The sequence below is a fragment of the Salmo trutta genome, chromosome 20, assembly GCF_901001165.1.
Source record: "Salmo trutta chromosome 20, fSalTru1.1, whole genome shotgun sequence".
NCBI lineage: Eukaryota > Metazoa > Chordata > Actinopteri > Salmoniformes > Salmonidae > Salmo > Salmo trutta.
In genome coordinates, this window is record NC_042976.1 from 51,360,381 (window position 1) to 51,386,767 (window position 26,387).

The following is a 26,387-nucleotide window of genomic DNA, read 5'->3' on the forward strand; positions in this document are numbered from 1 at the left end:
TCTCCTGTTGCTGCAGGATTATTTTTCTGATGTGAGAAAATTGTCAAAATTAGATACACTGCTCAAAAAAATAAAAGGGAACACTTAAACAACACAATGTAACTCCAAGTCAATCACACTTCTGTGAAATCAAACTGTCCACTTAGGAAGCAACACTGATTGACAATAAATTTCACATGCTGTTGTGCAAATGGAATAGACAACAGGTGGAAATTATAGGCAATTAGCAAGACACCCCCAATAAAGGAGTGGTTCTGCAGGTGGGGACCACAGACCACTTCTCAGTTCCTATGCTTCCTGGCTGATGTTATGGTCACTTTTGAATGCTGGCGGTGCTTTCACTCTAGTGGTAGCATAAGACGGAGTCTACAAGTGGCTCAGGTACTGCAGCTCATCCAGGATGGCACATCAATGCGAGCTGTGGCAAGAAGGTTTGCTGTGTCTGTCAGCGTAGTGTCCAGAGAATGGAGGCGCTACCAGGAGACAGGCCAGTACATCAGGAGACGTGGAGGAGGCCGTAGGAGGGCAACAACCCAGCAGCAGGACCGCTACCTCCGCCTTTGTGCAAGGATGAGCAGGAGGAGCACTGCCAGAGCCCTGCAAAATGACCTCCAGCAGGCCACAAATGTGCATGTGTCTGCTCAAACGGTCAGAAACAGACTCCATGAGGGTGGTATGAGGGCCCGACGTCCACAGGTGGGGGTTGTGCTTACAGCCCAACACCGTGCAGGACGTTTGGCATTTGCCAGAGAACACCAAGATTGGCAAATTCGCCACTGGCGCCCTGTGCTCTTCACAGATGAAAGCAGGTTCACACTGAGCACATGTGACAGATGTGACAGAGTCTGGAGACGCCGTGGAGAATGTTCTGCTGCCTGCAACATCCTCCAGCATGACCGGTTTGGCGGTGGGTCAGTCATGGTGTGGGGTGGCATTTCTTTGGGGGGCCGCACAGCCCTCCATGTGCTCGCCAGAGGTAGCCTGACTGCCATTAGGTACCGAGATGAGATCCTCAGACCCCTTGTGAGACCATATGCTGGTACGGTTGGCCCTGGGTTCCTCCTAATGCAAGACAATGCTAGACCTCATGTGGCTGGAGTGTGTCAGCAGTTCCTGCAAGAGGAAGGCATTGATGCTATGGACTGGCCCGCCCATTCCCCAGACCTGAATCCAATTGAGCACATCTGGGACATCATGTCTCGCTCCATCCACCAACGCCACGTTGCATCACAGACTGTCCAGGAGTTGGCGGATGCTTTAGTCCAGGTCTGGGAGGAGATCCCTCAGGAGACCATCCGCCACCTCATCAGGAGCATGCCCAGGCGTTGTAGGGAGGTCATACAGGCACGTGGAGGCCACACACTACTGAGCCTCATTTTGACATGTTTCAAGGACATTACATCAAAGTTGGTTCAGCCTGTGGTGTGGTTTTCCACTTTAATTTTGAGTGTGACTCCAAATCCAGACCTCCATGGGTTGATAAATTGGATTTCCATTGATTATTTTTGTGTGATTTTGTTGTCAGCACATTCAACTATGTAAAGAAAAAAGTATTTAATAAGATTATTTTATTCATTCAGATCTAGGATGTGTTATTTTAGTGTTCCCTTTATTTTTTTGAGCAGTGTATATTGTTCTGTGTATTTGAGTATTTTCAAATAATGTGGCCAAAATAGCTGCCTTAATTTGAAGTAATTTAAACTATTTTCAAAAACGTATTTCTAAATACATTATTTCAAATACTCCTAAAACCAATTGAAATTCCTTAAATAATATTTTAACCCAGGTCTGGTGTTACACGCGCACACACAGACGGACCTTTATGCACGCACTTACACATACACTTACGCAAACTTTGCACACACATACACACATGCGCATGTAGACACACAAACACAATCAGGGCTTTTATCAGGCCTGCCAAAGCCCAGTGGAAGAGAAACCCTTCCAACAATGAAATGCCATTCTCTGGCAACCCCTTCCTCTTATCCCATCCACACATTCTTACTCACACACACACACACACACACACACACACACACACACACACACACACACACACACACACACACACACACACACACACACACACACACACACACACAATCTCTCTCTCTCTTTCTAGCTCTGTCTCTGTTTGAATCACACCTCATGTGGCACATCATGTCGAGTCAAACATGACATCAGTTGTATCCTCTGCACTTTCAAGAAGTTAGTTACTGACTCCATCAAAGGATTGGTGACTAGGGTTGGAAAATTTTGGGAACTTTCAATAAATTCCCTGGTTTTCCTGATATTCTAATTGGAAGATTCCTATAATCAGGAGGGAATAAGCAGTAAATCCAGATTCCTCAACCAGGATTTTTGGAAAACCAGGGAATTTATTGAAAGTTCCCTCCCTCCCGCCTTCCCTCCGTATCTGTTGTGGTTTTTATCATATGGAAATTGACACATCAGTTACTGTAGTATTGTAAGGAGGGAGGGGGAACTGTGGATTAAACAGTGGATGGGGAGGAGTTTGTCACAATCGGTTGGGAGCGAGTCAACTCAATGCTCCAATCAACCGGCCTGGGAGAGGAGTTAATTGCTTTGGAGGGAGCAGCACTCCCCCAGTCCTTATAATTAGACTACACCTGCCTTTGCTAACACGGTATTACACAGGCTTGTAGACCCAGTGATGAGGGGTGGTACTGGAGATTTATAAGTAAGGTGTGTGTATGAGGAGGGGGTTGGGGGGGGTTGTGTGTGTGTGTGTGTGTGTGTGTGTGTGTGTGTGTGTGTGTGTGTGTGTGTGTGTGTGTGTGTGTGTGTGTGTGTGTGTGTGTGTGTGTGTGTGTGTGTGTGTGTGTGTGTGTGTCAGGAGGGAGGGAGGGATGGGTGTTTTTTTTTTTTTTCACGAGGAAGTCGTAAGATGAATATTTGCCACCTATCAAGAACCATTGTGTTTGTCGACTTGGTTTGCAAACAAATATTACATTTTTAGTCTCCAGGGCCTTACAGAAAGGTATTCTACTATCTCCTAATCAATTCTATTAGTGAGACTGAGTTAGAATCTCTTCTCAAAATTGTGTGGCTGTGGGTAACGCAGACATCACGCTTGGCTATATCAATACTAACCCTTTTCCACAGTAACTGGTCCAGCCTCAACCGTGCATCCTAAAAATTAGACCCTATTACCTTTCTGGGTAGCATTCTATTTTCTGGTACTATTTCCACTGGCGTTTACCTGGTAACTGATAGGAAAATATGTGGTACATGGCTGTGGTACCTGGCTTCACCACTGTGTGAATCAGAATGAAGTTCAGAGATAAATCTGAGATAAAGGCGGGGTGAAACGAGAGGGAGGGGTAGACAGGAGGGATGGAGGGAGAGAGAGTGAAATAGTGGGAAAGGACTGGGCTGCCTGACTCAGCACTTGACAAACACACACAGATTTTCTCAGGCTCCAAAGTTAACAATGTAAACGGTGTTAGGCTGACAGCAGTCCTGTGAAGATGGAAAGCATGTGTGTGTGTGTGTGTGTGTGTGTGTGTGTGTGTGTGTGTGTGTGTGTGTGTGTTTGTGTGTGTGTGTTTGTGTGTGTACGTACGTACGTGCTGGGCTCTACTATTCTTCCTAGAGCCCTGAGTGTCCCAAAAAGACCTCTATGGCATTGTCACTTTGCAAGGCAACACAATGAGCCCCAGTAATGCACTGGCATTAATTTTGCATTCTCCCTAAAAGAGAGAGTTGCCCTCAGATGCTGCAATGCACCACTGTTTGGAAGGGAGGCACAGCTCACCAAAATATATCTTACAGATGTGTGTTTATGTGTGCGTGTGTGTTTGAGTGCGTTAGTGTGTGTGTTTGTGTGTGCGTAAGTGTGTGTGTGTGTGTGTATGTATGTGTGCGTGTGTGTGCGTGTGTGTGTGTGTTCCGTGTGTGCGTCTGTCTGGGTACGGTTTCAGAGTGGATAATAGAGACAGTACTCAGAAGAGTTCAAGTGATGTAAACAATCCACTTCCATCATTAATAAGACCAAGAGGGAGAGTGTCACTTCTGCTCTCTGTGTTGGTATATGCTAAGTTATTGTGCTCTGAAGAATAACTCTTCCTTCACTCTTCGTCTCTGTGTGTTGTGTGTGTGTGTGTGTGTGTGTGTGTGTGTGTGTGTGTGTGTGTGTGTGTGTGTGTGTGTGTGTGTGTGTGTGTGTGTGTGTGTGTGTGTGTGTGTGTGAACACTAAGGTAGCCTGCCTAAATGACTACCGACCCGTAGCACTCACGTCTGTAGGCATAAAGTGCTTTGAAAGGCTGGTCATGGCTCACATCAACACCATTATCCCAAAAACCCTAGACCCACTCCAATTTGCATACCTGGACAAAAGAAACACCTATGTGAGAATGCTATTCATTGACTACAAAACTATTGTGCCCTCAAAGCTCAAAACTAAGTTAAGGACCCTGGGACTAAACACCTCCCTCTGCAACTGGATCCTAGACTTGCTGACGGGCCGCCCCCCAGGTGGTAAGGATATAGGTAAAAACACATCCACCACGCTGCTCCTCAACACGAGGGCCCCTCAGGGGTGCATGCTCATTCCCTTCCTGTACTCCCTGTTCACTCATGACTGCATGCAATTATTCATACGACGGTCGTATCCCACCTTTACAGGACCAAGCAGCGTGCCCAGGAGGTAAAGGAGAGTTGGTCATGGGAAGAGATACTAGGTGGATGCGAGACCCTTCCTTGGCGGGAGTTGCTGAGTCGAGGACAGTGACGACGCCGGGGTCCGCGGCCACAAACAGCCCAAGGGCAACCCAAAGATTTTTTTTGGGGGGGGGGCACAGGGGGCGGTCGGCCGAGCCGAGGAGAGAGCCAGAGACCGTCTGGGGATCGATGAAGCAGTTTGAGGAAGGATATCGGCGAGAGGTGTTGGCTAGGAGTATGCTGCAGCGCAGGCGTTTTGAGGAGCGTGTCATCAGTCCGGTGCAACCTGTGCCGGCTCCACGCACCAGGCCTCCAGTGCGCCTTCCCAGCCCGGTACATCCTGTGCCGGCTCCCCACACTCGGCCTGAGGAGCATGTCATCAGTCCGGTGCAACCTGTGCCGGCTCCACGCACCAGGGCTCCAGTGTGCCTTCCCAGCCCGGTACGTCCTGTGCCGGCTCCCCGCACTCGCCCTGAGGAGCGTGTCATCAGTTCGGTGCAACCTGTGCCGGCTCCACGCACCAGGCCTTCAGTGCGCCTTCCCAGCCCGGTACGTCCTGTGCCGGCTCCCCGCACTCGCCCTGAGGAGCGTGTCATCAGTCCGGTGCAACATGTGCCGGCTCCACGCACCAGGCCTCCAGTGCGCCTTCCCAGCCCGGTACATCCTGTGCCGGCTCCCCACACTCGCCCTGAGGAGCGTGTCATCAATCCGGTGCAACCTGTGCCGGCTCCCCGCACCAGGCCTCCAGTGTGCCTTCCCAGCTCGGTACGTCCTGTGCCGGCTCCCCGCACTCGCCCTGAGGAGTGTGTCATCAGTCCGGTGCAACCTGTGCCGGCTCCACGCACCAGGCCTCCAGTGCGCCTTCCCAGCCCGGTACGTCCTGTGCCGGCTCCCCGCACTCGCCCTGAGGAGCGTGTCATCAGTCCGGTGCAACCTGTGCCGGCTCCACGCACCAGGCCTCCAGTGCGCCTTCCCAGCCCGGTATGTCCTGTGCCGGCTCCCCACACTCGCCCTGAGGAGCGTGTCATCAGCCCGGTGCAACCTGTGCCGGCTCCACTCACACGCCCTGAGGAGCGTGTCATCAGTCCGGTGCAACCTGTACCAGCTCCATGCACCAAGCTTCCAGTGCGCCTTCCCAGCCCGGTACATCCTGTGCCGGCTCCCCACACTCGTCCACCAGTGCGTGAGTACAGTCCGGAGTCTCCAGCGATGGTCTACAGCTCGGAACCTCCAGCGACGATTCACAGTCCAGAGCTTCCAGTGACGGTTCACAGTCCAGAGCCTCCAGTGACGGTTCAGAGCCTCCAGTGACGGTCCATGGTCCAGAGCCTCCAGTGATGGTCCACGGCCCGGAGCTTCCAGTAACGGTCCACTGCCCAGAGCTTCCTGCGCCAGTGTCATGGCCAGAGCCTTCCACTGCGCCGATGCCCAGTCCAGGCACGGTGTCCAGTCCCGCTCCATGGCCGGAGCCTTCCTCTGCGCCGGTGCCCAGTAAAGGCACGGCGTCCAGTCCCGCTCCATGGCCGGAGCCTTCCTCTGCGCCGGTGCTCAGTCCAGGCACGGCGTCCAGTCCCGCTCCATGGGTGGAGCCTTCCTCTGTGCCGGTGTCCAGTCCAGGTACGGTGTCCAGTCCCGCTCCATGGCCGGAGCCTTCCTCTGCGCCGGTGCTCAGTCCAGGCACGGCATCCAGTCCCGCTCCATGGCCTGCGCCTTCCTCTGCGCCAGTGCTCAGTCCAGGCACGGCGTCCAATCCCGCTCCATGGCCGGAGCCTTCCTCTGCACTGGTGCCCAGTCCAGGCATGGCATTCAGCCCGGCTCCATGGCCGGGTCTGCGGTCTGAGCAGGTGCTACGTCCTGCACCGGAGCCGCCACCGACGCTAGTTGCCCACCCTAACCCTCCCCATCTAGTATCAGGTTTTGCGGTCGGAGTCTGCACCTTTGGGGGGGGCACTGTCACACCCTGACCATAGAGAGCCCTCGGGGTTCTCTATGGTGTTTTAGGTCAGGGCGTGACTAGGGGGGTTTCTAGGTATTTTATTTCTATGTTGGTGTGTGTGTATATTTCCCAATTAGAAGCAGATGATAATCGTTACCTCTAATTGGGGATCAAACTTAGTGTGTCCTTTTTCCCACCTGCAATATGGGATATTGTTTTGTTTGTATGAGGGCCTATGTGCGCTACATATTTCACAATCATTATATCTTTATTGTTTTGGAAGTTTCATTATCACTAAAATGTGGAACTCTACTCATGCTGCGCCTTGGTACAATTATTCATACGACGGTCGTGACACCTGTGGACCGCCAGTTGGGGAATCCTGCTCTACAGAGTTCTTCCAGCATGTAGTGTAGAAATAATGGAGCTGAGACAACTCCAGTGCTGTAATGTTTACACAGAGACACGTTGGAAACACTACTCTAGGCCTCCCGAGTGGCGCAGTGATCCAAGGCACTGCATTGCAGTGCTATCTGTGCCACTAGAGATTCTGGGTTTGAGTCCAGGCTCTGTCACAGCTGGCTGCGACCAGGAGACCCATGGGGCGGTGCACAATTGGCCCAGTGTCGTCCGGGTTAGGGGAGGGTTTGGCTGGCAGGGATGTCCTTGTCCCATTGTGCACTAGTGACTCCTATGGTGCAGTGCACACTGACATGGTCGCCAGGTGTGTGATGTTTCCTCTGACACATTAGTGCTTCTGGGTTAAGTGGACATTGTGTCAAGAAGCATGGTTGTGTTTCAGAGGATGCATGGTTCTCAACCTTCACCTCTCCCGAGTCCGTATGGGAGTTGCTGCGATGAGACAAGACTGTAACTACCAATTGGATACATGAAATTGGGGAGAATTTAAAAAAAATCGAAACTACTCTTATGTCTGTATTGACATCGAAAAGTAATAAGTTGAGATGGGAATATACGTGCATAATTGTAAATCTTAATTATTGTATATCCATGTACTTTAATGTGTATGTTGACATGCCCAGCTAGGTCACACGTGATACAAGTCAGTATTTGACATCCTGATGTCTGAGAACATCGGGAGATGACATGGAAACCGGCCTCTCGAAGCAACAGTGAACGCTATTACCTTAAAGCAGGTTTTCACTTACACACATAGCCTTGACTGAAGGCTATGATAAGTCGATCATTCGAATCAGGTCTGGTAGGGTTTGGCTTGAGCAAAACATGTAATCTAAACTATGCAATATATTGTCACACTGGTAATTTAAACTTGAATAACTTCAAAAAAAACGTAGTCATATAAAGTATTAACTTGTTTTTATATATCTGTGTCCATATTGTCCATAAGTTTTTAGTGGATAGACAATATGTTTCAAGAGAAAATAGCCTTGTAAAAAAGCATCTAAACAAAAATGTAATTATTTTTACAACTGCCACCAGTTTGGTGATAAAAACTTAACAAATACTTATTGACATTGTATAATAAATAAAAGTGTGTAAAAAATATATTAAGGATATTTCATGCTGAAACCCTTATATTTAACACCTTTGGTTCTCACTAAGTTGATGGTTTATATTTAAGATTATGTTTTAAAGCTTTGTCATTCTTTTTTTCTTCAAAAGTTACCAGTAATATACCCTCTCTTTGCAACTGTCACGATTTCCACCGAAGGTGGCGCCTCTCCCTGTTCGGGTGGCGCTCGGGGTCGTCGTTGCCGGTCTACTAGCTGCCACTGATCCTTTTTTCCTTTTCGTTTAGTCATGTCTGTTTTGTTGTGCACCTGTTTCTTGTTTGGGTTGATTAGTGTGGGTATTTATTTTCTTTCTACCCGCTTTGTGTCGTACGGGTTTATTTTTCATTTCCCTGTGTTATGTTTGGGAAACGTTGTTTTTGTTCATCATTTTTTCATTCAGGTTATGTCATTGGGATTTCATTATTTTGGTCATTGTTGGACTGTGTATTTTTGTCTGGTGCCTGTAGGATTTTTGATGGACTTTATTAAACTCTGGTTATTGGAATTATTTTCTCTCCTGCTCCTGACTCCTACACCCATCTCTCGTAGAGAGACATTACAGCAACCCTACTCAGACCTCACACCCCCCTCTCGCTATCCAACCTGTCTTTCCCTCTCGACGCGCTTTCTCTTTCTCTCACTCTTTCCCTTTCCATCTCCCTCCCTCTTTCTCTTCCCCATCCGTCTCTCTCTAATTCTCTCTCCCCCTACCTCTGTTCCATGGCAGCAGCAACAGGAAATGTCAATTCCAATCCAGCCTCTAATTCCGAGACGACTCCAATTAAGCATCACACTGCCATTTACGGTGGCGTGTCTAAATGCCCAAATTATGAGCAAAAACTTCCCAAGAGTAGAACGTAGAAACTTCAAAGGCTTCCAGAACAATTCAATTCAGATATTCAGTGTGTGTATCTGGGATATCAAAGGAGATAGACAGGATAAAATTGCATTGCTTTATAATCAGTCCTCTTGACGTGGCTGTTTATTTAGTCTGTGTGTGTGCATGTGCGTGCATGCTTACGTGTGTGCGTGCAAGCATGTGTGTATGTCACTGTCTATTTATGTGTGAGTGTGTATGCCTGTCTGTCTGTATGTGTGTGCATGCATGCATGTGTGTGTGTGTGTGTGTGTGTGTGTGTGCGTGCATAGGATTGTTATGGTGACCGTAGACAAGATGGCCGTGGACAAGATGGCGCCGACAGAGATGGTCGCCTCGCTTCAGGTCCTTAGGAAAAAAATAAAATTTTGCTACACTTGCATTAACATCTGCTAACCATGTGTATGTGACCAATAACATTTGATTTGATTTGTATTACCACCATACCAGCGGTCACGATTCATGACTGCAGTCAAATTCCACTTCTCCAAGCTCTAATGCTGCTGATGGTCATTAGTAGCCTACCAAACTTGCTAACTGCCTGTCACTTAGCACACTCTTGTCCCTCTAATCACTCTGACATCAATACAAAAAAACATTGAAAATCAAATCAAACACTTCATGAGAGCCCATTAGCTCATGTTGCACAACATTACTGTTGCCTATGCAATTGCATGAGAAAACAGAGATTTGATGGCCTCTATTAAAAAGAGGAGGTCCATCAGCTTTTTATAGGCTAGGCCTACTACATTTATTTATCAACTTTCCTAATATTAAGCACATTGCTTCTCTTTACAACATTACAACAGGACTGTATAGCCTACCTGGCTGGCAAGAGAATGAACCATGAGAAAAGTGTCCTCCATTTACTATTAAAGTGCTTAGATGACATGTATTTTTTTCCCCTAGTGGTCCATTCTATATCAAAACTAATTTCACACAAATATTATTTGGTATATGTAAAGACAAAATTGAATTAAGAATAGTTTAATTGGTGACAATATTAGCCTATCACTTATGAATGATGTATAATCACTTCTGAATGATGCCCGGCTTGTCTGCAGTAATGCAAGAAACAGCGGAGGACTTTTTTGGGGGGACTTTTTAAAATCATAATCGCACACCTCATGTAGCCTAGCCCATAGGACTATATGACTATATGAAACCGGCCACTCGAAACAACATTGAGCGCTGTTACCTTTAAGCAGGTTTTCACTTAAACACTTGAGTCTACTGTTCAAAGCCTTGACTGAAAGCTATGATAAGTCGATCATTCGAATCAGGTCTGGTAGGGTTTGGCTTGAGCGAAACCCTGCATCCACAATAGCACTCGCAGGGCAAGATTGCCCACCTCTGGATAATGTCACAATTACAGTTAATTCTAATGCTTCCAACCATTTTACCAAAGCACTCAAACATTCCACTAGCCTAAGCTGCACACACAATTCCTGACTCAAACCTAGGGTTGCAAAGCTACCGGTAAGTTACCAGAACATTCAGTAATTTTTGTAATTAACATGTAATCTACAGTATGGCAATATATTGTCGCACTTGGTAATTTTTACTTAAATAACTTTTTTTAAATGCATTCATATAAAGTAACCATTTGTTTTATATATCTGTTTCCATATTGTCCATGAGTTTCTAGTGGATAGGCAATATGTTTCAAGAGAAAATAGCTTTGTAAAAATCATCTAACCAAAAATGTCATTATTTTCACAAGTGCCACCAGTTTGGTGATAAAAACTTAACAACAAATACTTATTGACATTGTAAAATAAATAAAAGTGTGTAAAAAATATATAAAGGATATTTCATGCTGAAACCCTTATATTTAACACCTTTGGTTCTCACTAAGTTGATGGTTTATATTTAAGATGATGTTTTACAGCTTTGTCATTCTTTTTTTCTTCAAAAGTTACCAGTAATATACCCTCTCTTTGCAACCCTAATCAGACCTCACCCCCCCTCTCTCTATCCCTATCCCTCTGTCTTTCCCTCTCGACGCTCTTTCTCTTTCTCTCTCACTCTTTCCCTTTTCTTCTCCATCTCCCTCCCTCTTTCTCTTCCTGTCACATCCTGACCATAGAAAGCTTTTATTTTCTATGGTAGAGTAGGTCAGGGCGTGACAGGGGTTTTTCTAGTTGTTATTTTCTATGTGGGGTTCTAGTTTAGTTTTTCTATGTTTGGTGATTGGTATGATTCCCAATTAGAGGCAGCTAGTAATCGTTGTCTCTAATTGGGGATCATACTTAAGTATCTTGTTTTTCACTTGGGGGTTATGGGATATTGTTTATGTATAGTTGCATTGTTAGTAACGGTTCGTCTATTCTTTATTTTGTTTTGTACTTAGATTTACGTTTCACTTTATAATAAATTATGTGGAACGCTACTCACGCTGCGCCTGGGTTCGATCATTTTTATGACGAACGTGACAGAATATCCCATCCGACCAGGACCAAGCAGCATGACCAGGTGAAGGAGTCCTGGACTTGGGAGGAGATTCTGGATGGGAAGGGATCCTGGAATTGGGAAGAAATCCTGGCAGGACAGGATCGCCTTCCATGGCGGGAGACGCAAGCGGTGAAGGAAGGACAACGACGACGACAGGGTTCGCGGCCACGACACAAGCCCAAGAAGCAATCTCAAAATATTTTTTGGGGGGGCACATGGGTTGGTCGGCGAGGCCGAGGGGCGAGTCGGAGAGCGAAAATTAATATTGGGGGGAGTCAGAGTCTGTTGAGGAGTTATTGGATAAATTGGAGGAGAGTGAAGAGAGAGAGCTGTTGGTTTGGCGTAGTATGCACGGCATTCGCCCTGAGGAGCGTGTTAGTCGTCCAATGCCACCTATGTCAGCTTCCCGTACTCGTCCTGAGAAGTGTGTTAAAGTTCCGGTACCATTGAGGCCGGCTATACACACCAGGTCTCCAGTGTGCCTTCACAGCCCAGTACGTCCTGTGTCAGCTCCCCGTACTCGTCCTGAGAAGTGTGTTAAAGTTCCGGTACAATTGAGGCCGGCGATACGCACCAGGTCTCCAGTGCGCCTTCACAGCCCAGTACGTCCTGTGTCACCTCTCGCACTCTCCGTGACGTTCGTGTCCCTAGTCCGGTGCCTGCTCCTCGCACTCGCCCTGAAGTGCGTGTTCCCAGTCCGGTATGTCCTGTGCCTCCTCCTCGCACTCTCCCTGAGGTGCGTGTTTCTAGTCCAGTGCCACGTGTACCGGGTCTCACGCATCAGGCCTCTAGTGCGCCTCCCTAGTCTAGTACGTCCTGTGCCTGCTCCTCGCACTCGCCCTGAAGTGCGTGTTCCCAGTCAGGTATGTCCTGTGCCTCCTGAGAAGGCCCACAGTCCGGAACCTCCTGAGCAGGCCCCCAGCGACGGTCGGCGTTCCGGAGCCTCCAGCGACGGTCGGCAGCCCAGAGCCGCCTCCTATGATGGCGGGTTCGCAGGATGAGAGGGTTCTTCGTCCCGCACCAGAACCGCCTCCAATGCGGGAGGATCGGCGGGATGAGAAGGTTCTTCGTCCTGCACCAGAGCCGCCACCGACACTGGACACCCCCCCAACCCTCCCTTGGTCCGATCATTTTTATGACGAACGTGACACTTCCCCATCCTTCTCACTCTCATTCTCTCTCCCCCACCTCTGTTCCATGGCAGCAGCAACAGGAAATGTCAATTCCAATCCAGCCTCTAATTCCGAGACGACTCCAGTTAAGCATCACACTGCCATTTACGGTGGCGTGTCTAAATGCCCAAATTATGAGCAAAAACTTCCCAAGAGTAGAACGTAGAAACTTCAAAGGCTTCCAGAACAATTCAATTCAGATATTCAGTGTGTGTGTCTGGGATATCAAAGGAGATAGGCAAGATAAAATTGCATTGCTTTTTAATCAGTCCTCTTGACGTGGCTGTTTATTTAGTGTGTGTGCATGTGCGTGCATGCTTACGTGTGTGTGCAAGCGTGTGTGTATGTCACTGTCTGTTTATGTGTGAGTGTGTATGTATGTGTGTGTGTGTGTGTGTGTGTGTGTGTGTGTGTGTGTGTGTGTGTGTGTGTGTGTGTGTGTGTGTGTGTGTGTGTGTGTGTGTGCATAAGGTTGTTATGGTGACCATATTACCGCCACACCGGCGGTCACGATTCATGACCACAGTCAAATTCACTTCTCCAAACTCTAATGCTGCTGATCATTAGTAGCCTACCAAACTTGCTAACTGCCTGGCACTCAGCACTCTCTTTTATCCCTCTAATCACGCTGACATCAATGCAAATCTTTTCAAAAATGTAATCAAACACTTCATGAGAGCCCATTAGCTCATGTTGTACAACATTTCTATTGGCTATGTAATTTATCAACTTTTCTAATAGTAAGCACATTGCTTCTCTTTACAACATTACAACAGGACTGTATAGCCTACCTGGAAGGCAAGAAAATGAACCACGAGAAAAGCGTCCTCCATTTAATATTAAAGTGCTCAGATGACATGTACTTTTTTTCCAAGGCGGTCCATTCTAAATCAAAACTAATTTCCCAAAAATATTATTTAGTATACGGAAAGTCAACATTAAATTAAGAGTAGTCTAATTGGTGACAATATTAGCTATCACTTGTGAATGATGGATTATCACTTGTGAATGATGCCCAGCTTCTGTGCAGTAATGCAAGAAACAGCGGAGGACTTTTTTTTTGTTGACTTTTTAAAATCATAGTCGCACACCTCATGTGGCCTAGCCCATAGAGCTGTATGTTTTGATTAGGTTTGTATCACAAGTAAAGTGTCCAAATAACTTCTTAAAATTAAGCACATGAATCCGCTTTACAACCGGTGTAGAGTCCAATTGGCATACATAGGCGGCGTGTGAGTTTCAAGTTTAGTTTCAAGTTTTTCACCATAAAAATGCACCTTTGTAATAAAGCAATACGTGCATAATCGCATTCCCCGTCACTTTTGCGAATAGTGTTTTCCCACTAACTGATTACATTTTGGAACATTCGCGCGTATAGCCTACTGCCGTGTGCGCATTGCTGCATTTATTAACAGTTTAAGCTAAATGTTCTGATCTGCTGCATCAGCATCATTGCTTTTAAAAGTTATTTTGATGCGAGTTGTTGTATTAATTTGGGATCTATCACATCCCACAACTGTCCCAGAGTATGTTTGGAATATTTATTTCTTGCACAGAAGGAAGTACAAGTTGACCTATAGAATAGGCAAACTTTTGTACTATGGGGGATAGTACACTAAACAAAAATATAAACGTAACATGTAAAGTGTTGGTCCCATGTTTTATGAGCTGAAATAAAAGATCCCAGAAAGTGTTCCAAACGTTTATTTCTCAAATTTTGGGAACAAATTTGTTTACATCCTTGTTAGTGAGCATTTCTCCTTTGCCAAGATAATCCATCCACCTGACAGGTGTGGCATACCAAGACGCCAATTAAACAGCATGATCATTACACAGGTGCACCTTTAGCTTGGGACAATAAAAGGCCACTTTAAAATGTGCAGTTTTGTCACACAACACAATGCCACAGATGTCTAACATTTTGAGGGAGTGTGCAATTGGCATGCGGAATTTGCATGCTGAATGTCCACCAGAGCTGTTGCCAGATAATTGAATGTTAATTTCTCTACTATAAGCCACCTCCAACATTGTTTTAGAGTATATGGCAGTACATTCAACTGGCCTCACAACCGCAGACCATGGCATCGTGTGGGTGAGCAGTTTGCTCAACGTTGTGAACAGAGTGCCCCATGGTTGCATTGGGGTTATGGTATGGGCAGGTTTAGGCTACGGACAATAAACACAATTACATTTTATCGATGGCAATTTGAATGCATAGAAATACCGTGATGAGGTCCTGAGGCCCATAGTGAGGCCCATTTCTTTTAAGGTATCTCTGACTAACAGATGCATATCTGTATTCCCAGTCATATGAAATCCATAGATTAGGGCCTAATGAATTAATTTCAATGGACTGATTTCCTCATACGAATTGTAACTGCTTTTGCTGTTCGTTAGGCCTACTCATCTTGTTGGCTGATGAATATGCGCCTCGGAATTTGATAAAAGGACGCGCGCAGTTGTGTCCCCAATGAGTCGGTCTTCACTTATAGCCTACTTGTTAGCTGAAATGACTGTGAGAAGGACCGGCTCATGTGACGGGCATTGGCTAATAAAAATGTAGATATCTGAGAGAGCCATGGGAGTGAGAGGTGCTTCGGAGTACGGCAGCCGGGTGAAGGGAATTATTATTATATTCAGCCCAAGGGCACATTGGCTACTTTAGCTTCAAAATGCATGGATTTTTTTAGTTGAAGCCTGGTGAGAATATTATGAAGTGCTTGTCAAATTGTGAATGAGAGACTGATGAAGTGTGTGCAGCTTGCACAGGAAACAAATCAGAGCTCATGCCTTTCATGCAACTTTTTTCAAATCATCGTTAGAGTTTCATCATGCAGCCTTAGAATATATCAAAAATCAAAATATATAATCTAACTTTGGTTCACAACTAAAGTTGCATAAATAACTCTAAATTAAGCATATAGCAAGACATGTTTTTTTGTTAATCGCTCAACACAGAATAGCCGCAAGTGCGCAATTCCTTGGAAATTGTTTGGAGAAAGTATCCTTTCTATTTTATTCAACTATGTTCAATTGTATTCCTCATACTATAAAATAATTTTAAATAATGCCACGGAATTCTAAGCAAATCTTGTCAAAATGAATTAGTGTAGCCCACAGCCATATAACATAGCCATATCAGGGCCTAACATAAGGCTTTATACCTGTCTAAAATAAATAATGGTGTAGGCTATATTAAATGGATTTATTAGACTTTTTAAATGTAGATGTTCCAAAGGTCTGCATCAGTTGCTTGTAGGCTATGAGTGTAAACCAGTGTAAGCCAGTTTAGACAGAGTGTCGGGATTAAACATAATCGGAATTGTAGTGCACTCGAGCAGGGCTTACCAAACTTTTTCACTCGCCCCCCCCTTGCAGCAGATACTAAACGTGTTTATGTTAATTAACAGTAAATTACCGTGAGACCGGCAGTTATTTGCTTGACAATCACCAGCTGACAACATTTCATGACCGCCACAGCCCTATGTGTGCATGCATGTGTGTGTGTGTGTGTGACCGTGAGTGGCTATAATCAGTCTGTAATCAGTCCGCAAGCACCTTTCTTTTTATAGATAAGTCTGTATAAAACACTTAATATCACAAACATAACTGGAGTTGTAACCAGTTTAAAGATGTTATTTTTTTTATGGTTTTCCCCAATTGCCCCTCCTTCTCGTGCCCTGTTGATAATCACCCTGATAATTACCTCAAAACTGAACGTAAACTATATTGAAATATCACACATATAACAACAGATTAAATAAATGGAGTAAAATGTGGTAGCGGAGAAAAGGGGGAGAATGGGTGAGTTGATGAACAAGGGAAAGCAGACGATGCATATTAAACAAGCCTGGTCGGCGCCATGAACGAAGCGAGACGGGAGCTCCCTCCATTTGCGCAAAATATGGCAACTGCACAGCAGCTGTACTCCATAACGGGGCTGAAGAATGACAAGACAACACTCATGATACCAGTGTTGGGAACTATTCATTTAACTACATTTTGCACTAGCTCGGTGGTAGTTGAACAACATTCAAATCTATGTAGTGTTTTCAGTAGTTAATCATTTTTTTGCAATCAGTAGTTAACTACTGGAACTACACACTACTTTTTTTTAAATAACATAAAATATGGCCAATAATCAGACCTGCCTAACTCTCTCTTGAAACATAATTTTTGTGTTTAATAGGCTAAATAACTCATTCTATTAACATATGACCCCAAAGTGATTTGTTCTTTCAATTTGTAGTCTGTGACATTTCAAATGACAATTTTTCACAAAGTAGTTTGGATGTAGTGAACTACTTTTTCAAAGTAACTTTTGTTAATAAACTATATTTTTCTGAAGGTTAGCTTTAGCGTAGCTTAACTTCTTCCACTGTGAAGTAATTGGTAGTAGCTTGGTAATCTATTTTTTCAGAGTACTGTAGATTCCCCAATACTGCACTTTACAAATGCAAGGCAAGAAAGGTTTGTGTCATGTGCATCATGCATCCGACAGTTGACGCTTACAGGAACACAACAAAGAGAAAACCAGAGACTATTACTCACTACAACTGAACAAGGTATGTCAACATTACATAATATGCATTGCCATATATATAGATAAACTTATGCAATGCATTATGCTCTTCTGTATGGGAAAAGGATCCTAACCTTTTCTACTTCATTCTATCCCATAGGTCAGTGTGGATGTTTGGGATCAGATGGCACGGTTGCACTCTGTGAAAGGAGGAACTTGCCGCTGGCCTATCGCTGTGTTCTACAACATGCTTGACTTGGCTGCTATCAATGCACACTTGTTGTTCAAGCCGTGCGTGAACAACACCAACTTCATCATGAGTCTGGCACATGGGCTACCTGAGAGATATATGAGGGCCAAGGCAACAGCAAAGATTCCACACGGGCCATTGTGCAAGCAAAATTGCGCACAGCTCCCAGCGAGGAGAAACTGCCAGGTGGGTAGATGAACTCACAACAAAACCTACAACACCTGTTTCAGCTGCAATTGACTTGTTTGTGGGAAGTGTTGCAAGCAATTGCAAGTGACAAAGATTTTTGTCGACTGTTAGGACAAGGGATAACAGCTAAATGAGATCCAACTGATGCCATGGCGTGAAGATGCACACCATACTGTAAGCAAGAGCGAGGCCACAAGTAAAGTGTCCAATAACTGATAATGGTGGACTACTTTTTACTGCAGTCATATCGATACATTCATTATAATGCGATTATTGCTTTTGTGCTGATTTTCACTATTCACAAGTACACTTGATGTTTAGGCAACTGATATTTTCTACATTTGACCGTGTCTTACTGACCATGCATCTTGGTGTTTTGGGTATTTTTACTTGTTTTGTCGTGTTCCAGTGTTCCAAGGAACATGTTTTTTGTATCATAGTCGTAACAAAGGCACTCCACCAATGAAATAGATTTTACACTTGAAATTCTGTGGGTTTTAGTGGTTATTTGTTTTTACATATCATAAACTAATGAAAATATTATGTTCTGTCAAATATATAGAGTGGCAAGAAAAAGTATGTGAACCCCTTGGAAATACCTGGATTTTTGCATAAATTGGTCAAAAAATTTGATCTGATCTTCATCTAGGTCACAACAATAGACAAACACAGTCTGCTTAAACTAATAACGCACAAACAATTATACGTTTTCATGTCGTTATTGAACACACCGTGTAAACATTCACAGTGCAGGGTGGAAAAAGTATGTGAACCCTTGGATTTAATAACTGGTTGACCATCCTTTGGCAGCAATAACCTCAACCAAACGCTTTCTGTAGTTATGGATCAGACCTGCACAAAGGTCAGGAGGATTTTTGGACCATTCCTCTTTACAAAACTGTTTCAGTTCAGCAATACTCTTGGGATGTCTGGTGTCAACTGCTCTCTTGAGGTCATGCCACAGCATCTCAATCGGGTTGAGATCAAGACTCTGACTGGGCCACTCCAGACGGCGTATTTTCTTCTGTTGAAGCCATTCTGGTGTTGGTTTACTTCTGTGTTTTGGGTCGATGTCCTGTTGCATCACCCAACTTCAGTTGAGCTTCAATTGGTGGACAGATAGCCTAACATTCTCCTGCAAAATGTCTTGATAAACTTTGGAATTCATTTTTCTGTCAATGATAGCAAGCTGTCCAGGCCCTGAGGCAGCAAAGTAGCCCCAAACCATGATGCTCCCTCCACCATACTTTACGGTTGGGATAAGTGTAACCCTCTCACCAGGCTCGAATATGACTCACAATATTAACTTATGTAGAGTATCTCAACAGCATGGGATGTTAGGTGAGAAGGACATATCCAATAAGAATTCCTATTGTAAACTATCTAGGGTTATGACAATAGGGTATTAACTTCAGATGAAATGATTATAGATTTCTGCTATTGAATCAGGATAAACCATCCCATGCATTAAATTAAATTGAAACAATCAATGACTCCACCAAGGCTGCATACATAAGGTTCAATATGTGTATTAATACATTTTCAAACACAAATACATTTTCAGACACAACATCAAAGGAAATGAAAATAATAAACCCCAATGAGTCGTGCACAACCCGTGTCCAAATTATTTCACGTAACGTAAATTCCGGACTATAAGCCGCAACTTTTTTCCCACGCTTTGAACATCGCGGCTTAAACAATGACGCGGCTAATATATGGATTTTTCCCGCTTTCAATTTTTTTTTCTCCAAAAAAACATTCTGTGACGTGCTCAGTTTTTTGGCGGCATGAAGCTTTCATTAGACCAATGAAATTGCCGAACGGGTTAAGGTCAAACAACTTTTTGGTTTACTGTTTAGATTAAATCGAGCGCTCTCAAACTTCCCATCATTCTGATTACGGTAGTCATTTTGTCACCCTCATCATGGCAAAGACATGGAGAAATGCATATGATGCAGCTTTCAAGTTGAAGGCGATTGATCTGGCTGTTGGAAAAGGAAATAGAGCTGCTGCACAGGAGCTTGGTCTTAATGAGTCGATGATAAGACGTTGGAAACAGCAGCGTGAGGAATTGACTCGGTGCAAAAAGACAACTAAAGCTTACTGCTAATTTATTAATTTTTTGTTACAAGCCGTGTTTCGTTAAAGCCTATTTATTTTTGTTACAAGCCGTGATTCGTTAAAGCCTATTTATTTTTGCTACAAGCAGTGTTTCGTTAAAGCCTGTGTAAAGTTAATTTGTTTCAATGTACCGGTAGGCACCTGCGGCTTATAGACATGTGCGGCTTATTTATGTTCAAAATAATATTTTGGTTTTTAATTCAGTGGGTGCGGCTTATATTCAGGTGCGCTTAATAGTCCGGAAATTACGGTATGCTTAAATAAACCATTGGCGCGCGTTGGAGCTCCAAAAAAATGACGGCACCCAAAAATATCCAGAAGCACCTCACATTGTGGTTACTCACTACTTAGTAGATATTCCCTCAGCGAAGTATGGCAGTTCCATGCAGGTTTCCTCACAAAGTCCAAGGCAAGCACAGCTACCCATGCAGACAGTACTCCTTAGCCGTAACCGATATCCCATGGGAACAGGAACTCGTTAAGCTTCACAAGCAATTATCTCCCGGTGTCACACGATGCTAGGCTAACCTCAATGCTGGCAAATACCTCCACAATGAGACGGTAGCTTCAGTCTTTACTAAGTCTTAACAAAATTATAACAACTCTTTTATAAAATAAAATTGGTATTTCCCTTCATGTCTTAGTAGGTATGGGTTTTGTTCTAGTTTTGTCATCTTCTTATATAATTTTTCTTCACCAACCGTCCTAATGTAAAACGTCAACCCTTTTATCAACTTCTCTTTCCCTCTCTTTTTTTCCCAGGCCTCCCGTTAACCAGGTCAACTCCATTGGCCACAGCTTAACAAGCGACCTTATTGGTCAAAACTTAAACTTCAAAGTAAACCAAACTATTCACTTATACATTAAATAAATATTTATTCAAAAAGCGTAATGCATTAACAACATTACAGTTTAGGAGCAATTCAATCATCTTTTAAATATAATACCAATTAATTATAACAAATAAACTCAATACCTAGTTCAAACAAGGGTATTTATTACATAAGGTTTTGATGTTGGTGTGCTGTGCCTTTTTTTCTCCACACATAGTGTTGTGTGTTCCTTCCAAAAAACTCAACTGTAGTTTCATCTGTCCACAGAATATTTTATCAGTAGTGCTGTGGAACATCCAAGTGCACTTATGCAAAGTTCTGACGTGTAGCAATGTTTTTATTGTACAGCAGTGGCTTCTTCCATGGTGTCCTACCATGAACACCATTCTTTTTTAGTGTTTTACATATCGTAGACTCATCAACAGAGATGTTAGCATGTTCCAGAGATTTCTGTAAGTCTTTAGCTGACACTCTAGGATTCTTCTTAACCTCATTGAGCATTCTGCGCTGTGCTCTTGCACTCATCTTTGCAGGACGGCCACTCCTAGGGAGAGTAGTAGCAACAGTGCTGAACTTTCTCCATATATAGACAATTTGTCTTACCATGGACTGATGAACATCAAGGCTTTTAGAGATACTTTTGTAACCCTTTCCAGCTTTATGCAAGTCAACCATTCTTAATCTTAGGTCTTCTGAGATCTTTTTTTGTTCTAGGCATGGTTCACATCAGGCAATGCTTCTTGTGAATAGCAAACTCAGATTTTGTGAGTGTTTTTTATAGGGCAAGGCAGCTCCAACCAACATCTGCAATCTCGTCTCATTGATTGGACTCCAGGTTAGCTGACTCCTGACTCCAATTAGCTTTTGGAGAAGTCATTAGCCTAGGGGTTCACATACTTTTTCCAACCTACACTGTGAATGTAGACAAGAAAAATACAACAATGTGTGTGTTATTAGTTTAAGCACACTATGTTTGTCTATTGCTGTGGCTTAGATGAAGATCAGATCAAATTTGATGACCAATTTATGCTGAAATCCAGGTAATTCCAAGGGTTTCACATACTTTTTCTTGCCACTGTATATATTTATATTATGATGTTACCTTCATAAACACAAACAAATGATTATCTTTCCGATAACATACATAAAACATATTTGACTATTAGAATGGCTTTTCTAATGTTAAGAAGGACAGCATGATTGCATACGCTTAGCAACGTTGTTGACATCAGGCTTATGCCATGTTGAATCGATCCCCTCGCTCCCTCCTCCAGCGAGCGCATAGGCCAACTTAGTTAAACACTCCTCATGGTAGATTTAGCAGATATGACTGGCTCAAAGGCCCTGTTCTAATGTTTCATTGGCGGTTGACATTTCTCATTGAGAGAAACAGAGAGGGGTTTGTATGTGGTATCAGGAAGTATCAGCTAATCACTCAGCCATTCAAGAGACACACACATGCAACTTCCAAGACTAAGTACAATGGAACATACTCAATTACACATACGTGTATAACACCCCTGCCTTATCGATAATCTCTGTGGTTGTCATGGCTGCCTGTGCCTGAGAGGTGGTGTGTGTGTGTGTGTGTGTGTGTGTGTGTGTGTGTGCGTGTGTGTGTGTACCCTCACCTCCACATATCTCTCCGCTGATGTCCTCACACTGGCGGTCATCACACTCACAGTTCCTCCCATGCACACGAGTGTCCCCTGGGGGATGGCAGGTACACTGGCCACACTGACACAGACCTGGAACACAGGTAGTACATGGGTACACACTGGTAAGAATACAGGTGTAAAGGTGGCAGTGTTATTCTCATTTAACAACATTATGACAGATGACTAAATTCTAAAATACAGTTTTTCAACAACAATTATCAGAATTGTTTTATTTGCCATCGCTCATGTTGTATTGTTAAAGGTAGATTCAGTGAAGTGACATCCTCAAATACAGAAGGGCGAGATCCTGTTTACAGAAGATAACAACAACCATTATTGGCTCTTGAGGTAAGGGAATCTTAAGGTATTGGCAGCCAAATGCACCTAATATTGGCTCTTAAAGTATTTGCATACTGTACCTAAAGGGAGCAATATATTCTTCCAAATTAGGTTGTAAATTGGTCAGTTTTAGGAGATTGAATTCTAGTCTGCTTTCATCTGCTTTTTAATGACCATTGAATCATTAATTTAACAACAATTACATTACACTGAAACATAATATGACAACATTTTGAGGGTAAGGGGGAAATTATCTGTTTTACAGTTTCTATCACATGACGAAATGGGGATGGACTACTTGCACTTGTACAATAACAAACAATCATTTTCGTGGCACAACTTTTTCCTTTGCAAAACATTTTACTTCGGTATACTATGATGTGCATTAATAAATACACCCAGAAGGCTTTAAAAGGAGGAGAGTGAAAACGGCAACAGAGACAATCCCAGTACAAAGTGCTGTCTATCCAAAACAACTGTCAAAGCAAACAGAGAGTTGTCATAACTACAGGTTTCAGAGATTATGGAGTGTGTCGCTGGGTAGATTACGGAGTGTATTGCCCTTTTAATTACGGAGTGTGTCGCTATCTGTTAGCTGTCAGTCAAACTAAGCAAAAGTGAAACCAGAACTATCCTCAACGGTTAAATTTAGACATTAATTCTTAGATTTTGGTAACAATTTAAGCATTAGGGCTGAATATCCAATGCAGCTGTTTTTATCTCGATATCAAATAATATCTGGGTAACAACTGAGTACATTACTTTGATTGTTTTGCTGGTCTGAGTGGGGAGGGGAAACTTTTAAACTAGAGTTTAAAAATCTCTTTCTTATTGGTCTATTAATATTGAGTTGACAGCAGTTTTTAACTGGTTTGCTATGGCCGTATTCATCAATCCAGCAAGAAAGCAATATTTTTAATAATATATATATATTTTTTTATTGGCCCATCCACCAAAATAAACGTTGTTACAGATTTTTCTGCAGTAAAACTCATCCCAAACCATCTCAATTGGGTTAAGGGTTGGGTGATTGTCAAGGCCAGTTCATCTGATGCAGCACTTCATCACTCTCCTTCTTGGTCAATTAGCCCTTACACAGCCTGGAGATGTGTTTGGTCATTGTCCTGATGAAAAACAAATTACAGTCCCACTCTGCTCAAACCAGATGGGATGGTGTATCGCTGCAGAATGCTGTGGAAGCCATGCTGGTTAAGTCTGCCTTGAATTCTAAATAAATCACTGGTAGTGTCACCAGCAAAGCACCCCCACACCATCACACCTCCTTCTCCATGCTTCACGGTAGGAACCACACATGCAGAGAACATCCGTTCACCTAATCTGAGTCTCACAAAGACACGGTGGTTGGAAACAAAGATCTCGAATTTATACTCATCAGACCAAAGGACAGATTTCCATGAGTCTAATATCCATTGCTTGTGTTTCTTGGCCCAAGCAAGTCTCTTATTGGTGTCTTTTAGTAGTGGTTTCTTTGCAACATTTCGACCATGAAGGCCTGATTCACGCAGTGTCCTCTGAACAGTTAATGTTGAGAAGTGAAACATTTCTTTGGGCTGCAATTTCTGAGGCTGATAACTCTAATGAACTTATCCTCTGCAGCAGAGGTATCTCTGGGTCTTCCTTTCCTGTGGCGGTCCTCAAGAGAGCCAGTTTCATCATTGCATTTGATGGTTTTTGCGACTGCACTTGAAGAAACTTTAAAAGTTCTTGAAATTTTCCGTAATGACTGACCTTCATGTCTTAAATTAATGATGGACTGTCGTTTCTCTTAGCTTATTTGAGCTGTTCTTGCCATTATATGGACTTTGTACCTTACCAAATAGGACTATCTTCTGTATACCACGCCTACCTTGTCACAACACAACGGATTGGCTCAAACGCATTAAGAAGGAAAGAAATTCCACAAATTAACTTTTAACAAGGCACACCGGTTAATTGAAATGCATTCCAGGTGACTACCTCATGAAACTGGTTGAGAGAATGCCAAGAGCATGCAAAGCATCAAGGCTACTTTGAAGAATCTCAAATATAAAATATATTTTGTTTTGTTTAATACTTTTTTTGTTACTACATGATTCCATTTGTGTTATTTCATAGTGTTCACTTTCTTCACTAAAATAATACAAATGAAGAAAAACCCTTGGATGAGTAGGTGTGTCCAAATTTTGACTGGTACTGCACATCACATCCAGATACGTTATATATCCGTATACGTTATATTGTGTTTTTAGTCAAAACTATTATAAAACATGAGCTTTTAAACATGATCTTTTAATCCCACGCCTCAGCTTTTGAAATGGTTTATTTATGTCTGAGAAAAAAAACACTCGACCCATGTGATCAAGTACTCTAATTAAAGTGTGTGGGTGGGTGGGGGGTGGGGGGTGTCTTTGTCTCAATATTATGAAGGTGTTCCTAATGCTTGGTATACTCAGCGTATAGTGACAATCAGATTTAGGAACATCTACCAAAAATATTTCACCTTCTTTTCTACTTTTCTCAAAATGTCATCACATTAGTTATAGTCAGAATTTGCGAAATTTGTGAACATCTAAATCAAAAATGTTGCCATTCAAACAGCGTGTCCACCCCATCAACAAGGGGAGATGCGCCCCGAAAAAGTGTCACGTTCGTCGTAAGGATGAGAACAAGGCGCAGCGGGAATGTGAAAACTCATCTTCTTTATTATGAAGAAAACCAAAATAAACACTTAAACAAAAACAACGACGAGAAACCAGTCCTGTGAGGCACACAGCTACACATGGAACAACTACCCACAAAAACCCACGAAAAACCCCCCTACTACCGTAAATTCCGGACTATAAGCCGCAACTTTTTTCCCACGCTTTGAACCTCGCGGCTTAAACCTCGCGGCTAATATATGGATTTTTCCCGCTTTCAATTTTTTTTTCTCCAAAAAAACACATTCTGTGACGTGCTGAATTTTTTGGCGGCATGAAGCTTTCATTAGACCAATGAAATTGCCGAACGGGTTAAGGTCAAACAACTTTTTTGTTTACTGTTTAGATTAAATCGAGCGCTCTCAAACTTCCCATCATTCTGATTACGGTAGTCATTTTGTCACCCTCATCATGGCAAAGACACGGAGAAATGCATATGATGCAGCTTTCAAGTTGAAGGCGATTGATCTGGCTGTTGGAAAAGGAAATAGAGCTGCTGCACAGGAGCTTGGTCTTAATGAGTCATTGATAAGACGTTGGAAACAGCAGCGTGAGGAATTGACTCAGTGCAAAAAGACAACTAAAGCTTACTGCTAATTTTTTATTTTTCGTTACAAGCCGTGTTTCGTTAAAGCCTATTTATTTTTGTTACAAGCCGTGTTTCGTTAAAGCCTATTTATTTTTGCTACAAGCCGTGTTTCGTTAAAGCCTGTGTAAAGTTCGTTTGTTTCAATGTTCCCCTAGGCACCTGCGGCTTATAGACATGTGCGGCTTATTTATGTTCAAAATATATTTATTTTTTTAATTCAGTGGGTGCGGCTTATATTCAGGTGCGCTCAATAGTCCGGAAATTACGGTAAATAGGACCTTCAATTAGAGGCAACGAGGAACAGCTGCCTCCAATTGAAGGACAACCCAATAAACTAAACATAGAAATAGAAAAACTAGAACGAATATAGAAATATACCAACATAGAACATTAACCAAATACCCCGAAACACATAAAACGGTCTGGCTTTGGAGGCGCCAGACTGGAAACACGCACCTCAAGGCCAGTGCGAGGAGCAGGAGCAGGACGAACTGGACTGGGCCGACGCACTGGAGGCCTAGTG

General features: G+C 43.5%; 1 protein-coding gene across 1 annotated transcript in view; it reads right to left on the bottom strand.

Moving 5' to 3' along the window:
• The window catches only part of itgbl1 (integrin, beta-like 1), a 150,388-nt gene that overhangs the window by 29,894 nt on the left and 94,107 nt on the right, over positions 1-26,387 (bottom strand). The window contains exon 8 of the mRNA XM_029703650.1: positions 22,211-22,327. Coding sequence (XP_029559510.1) covers positions 22,211-22,327 — 117 coding nt within the window. The remainder of the gene's footprint in view (positions 1-22,210; positions 22,328-26,387) is intronic.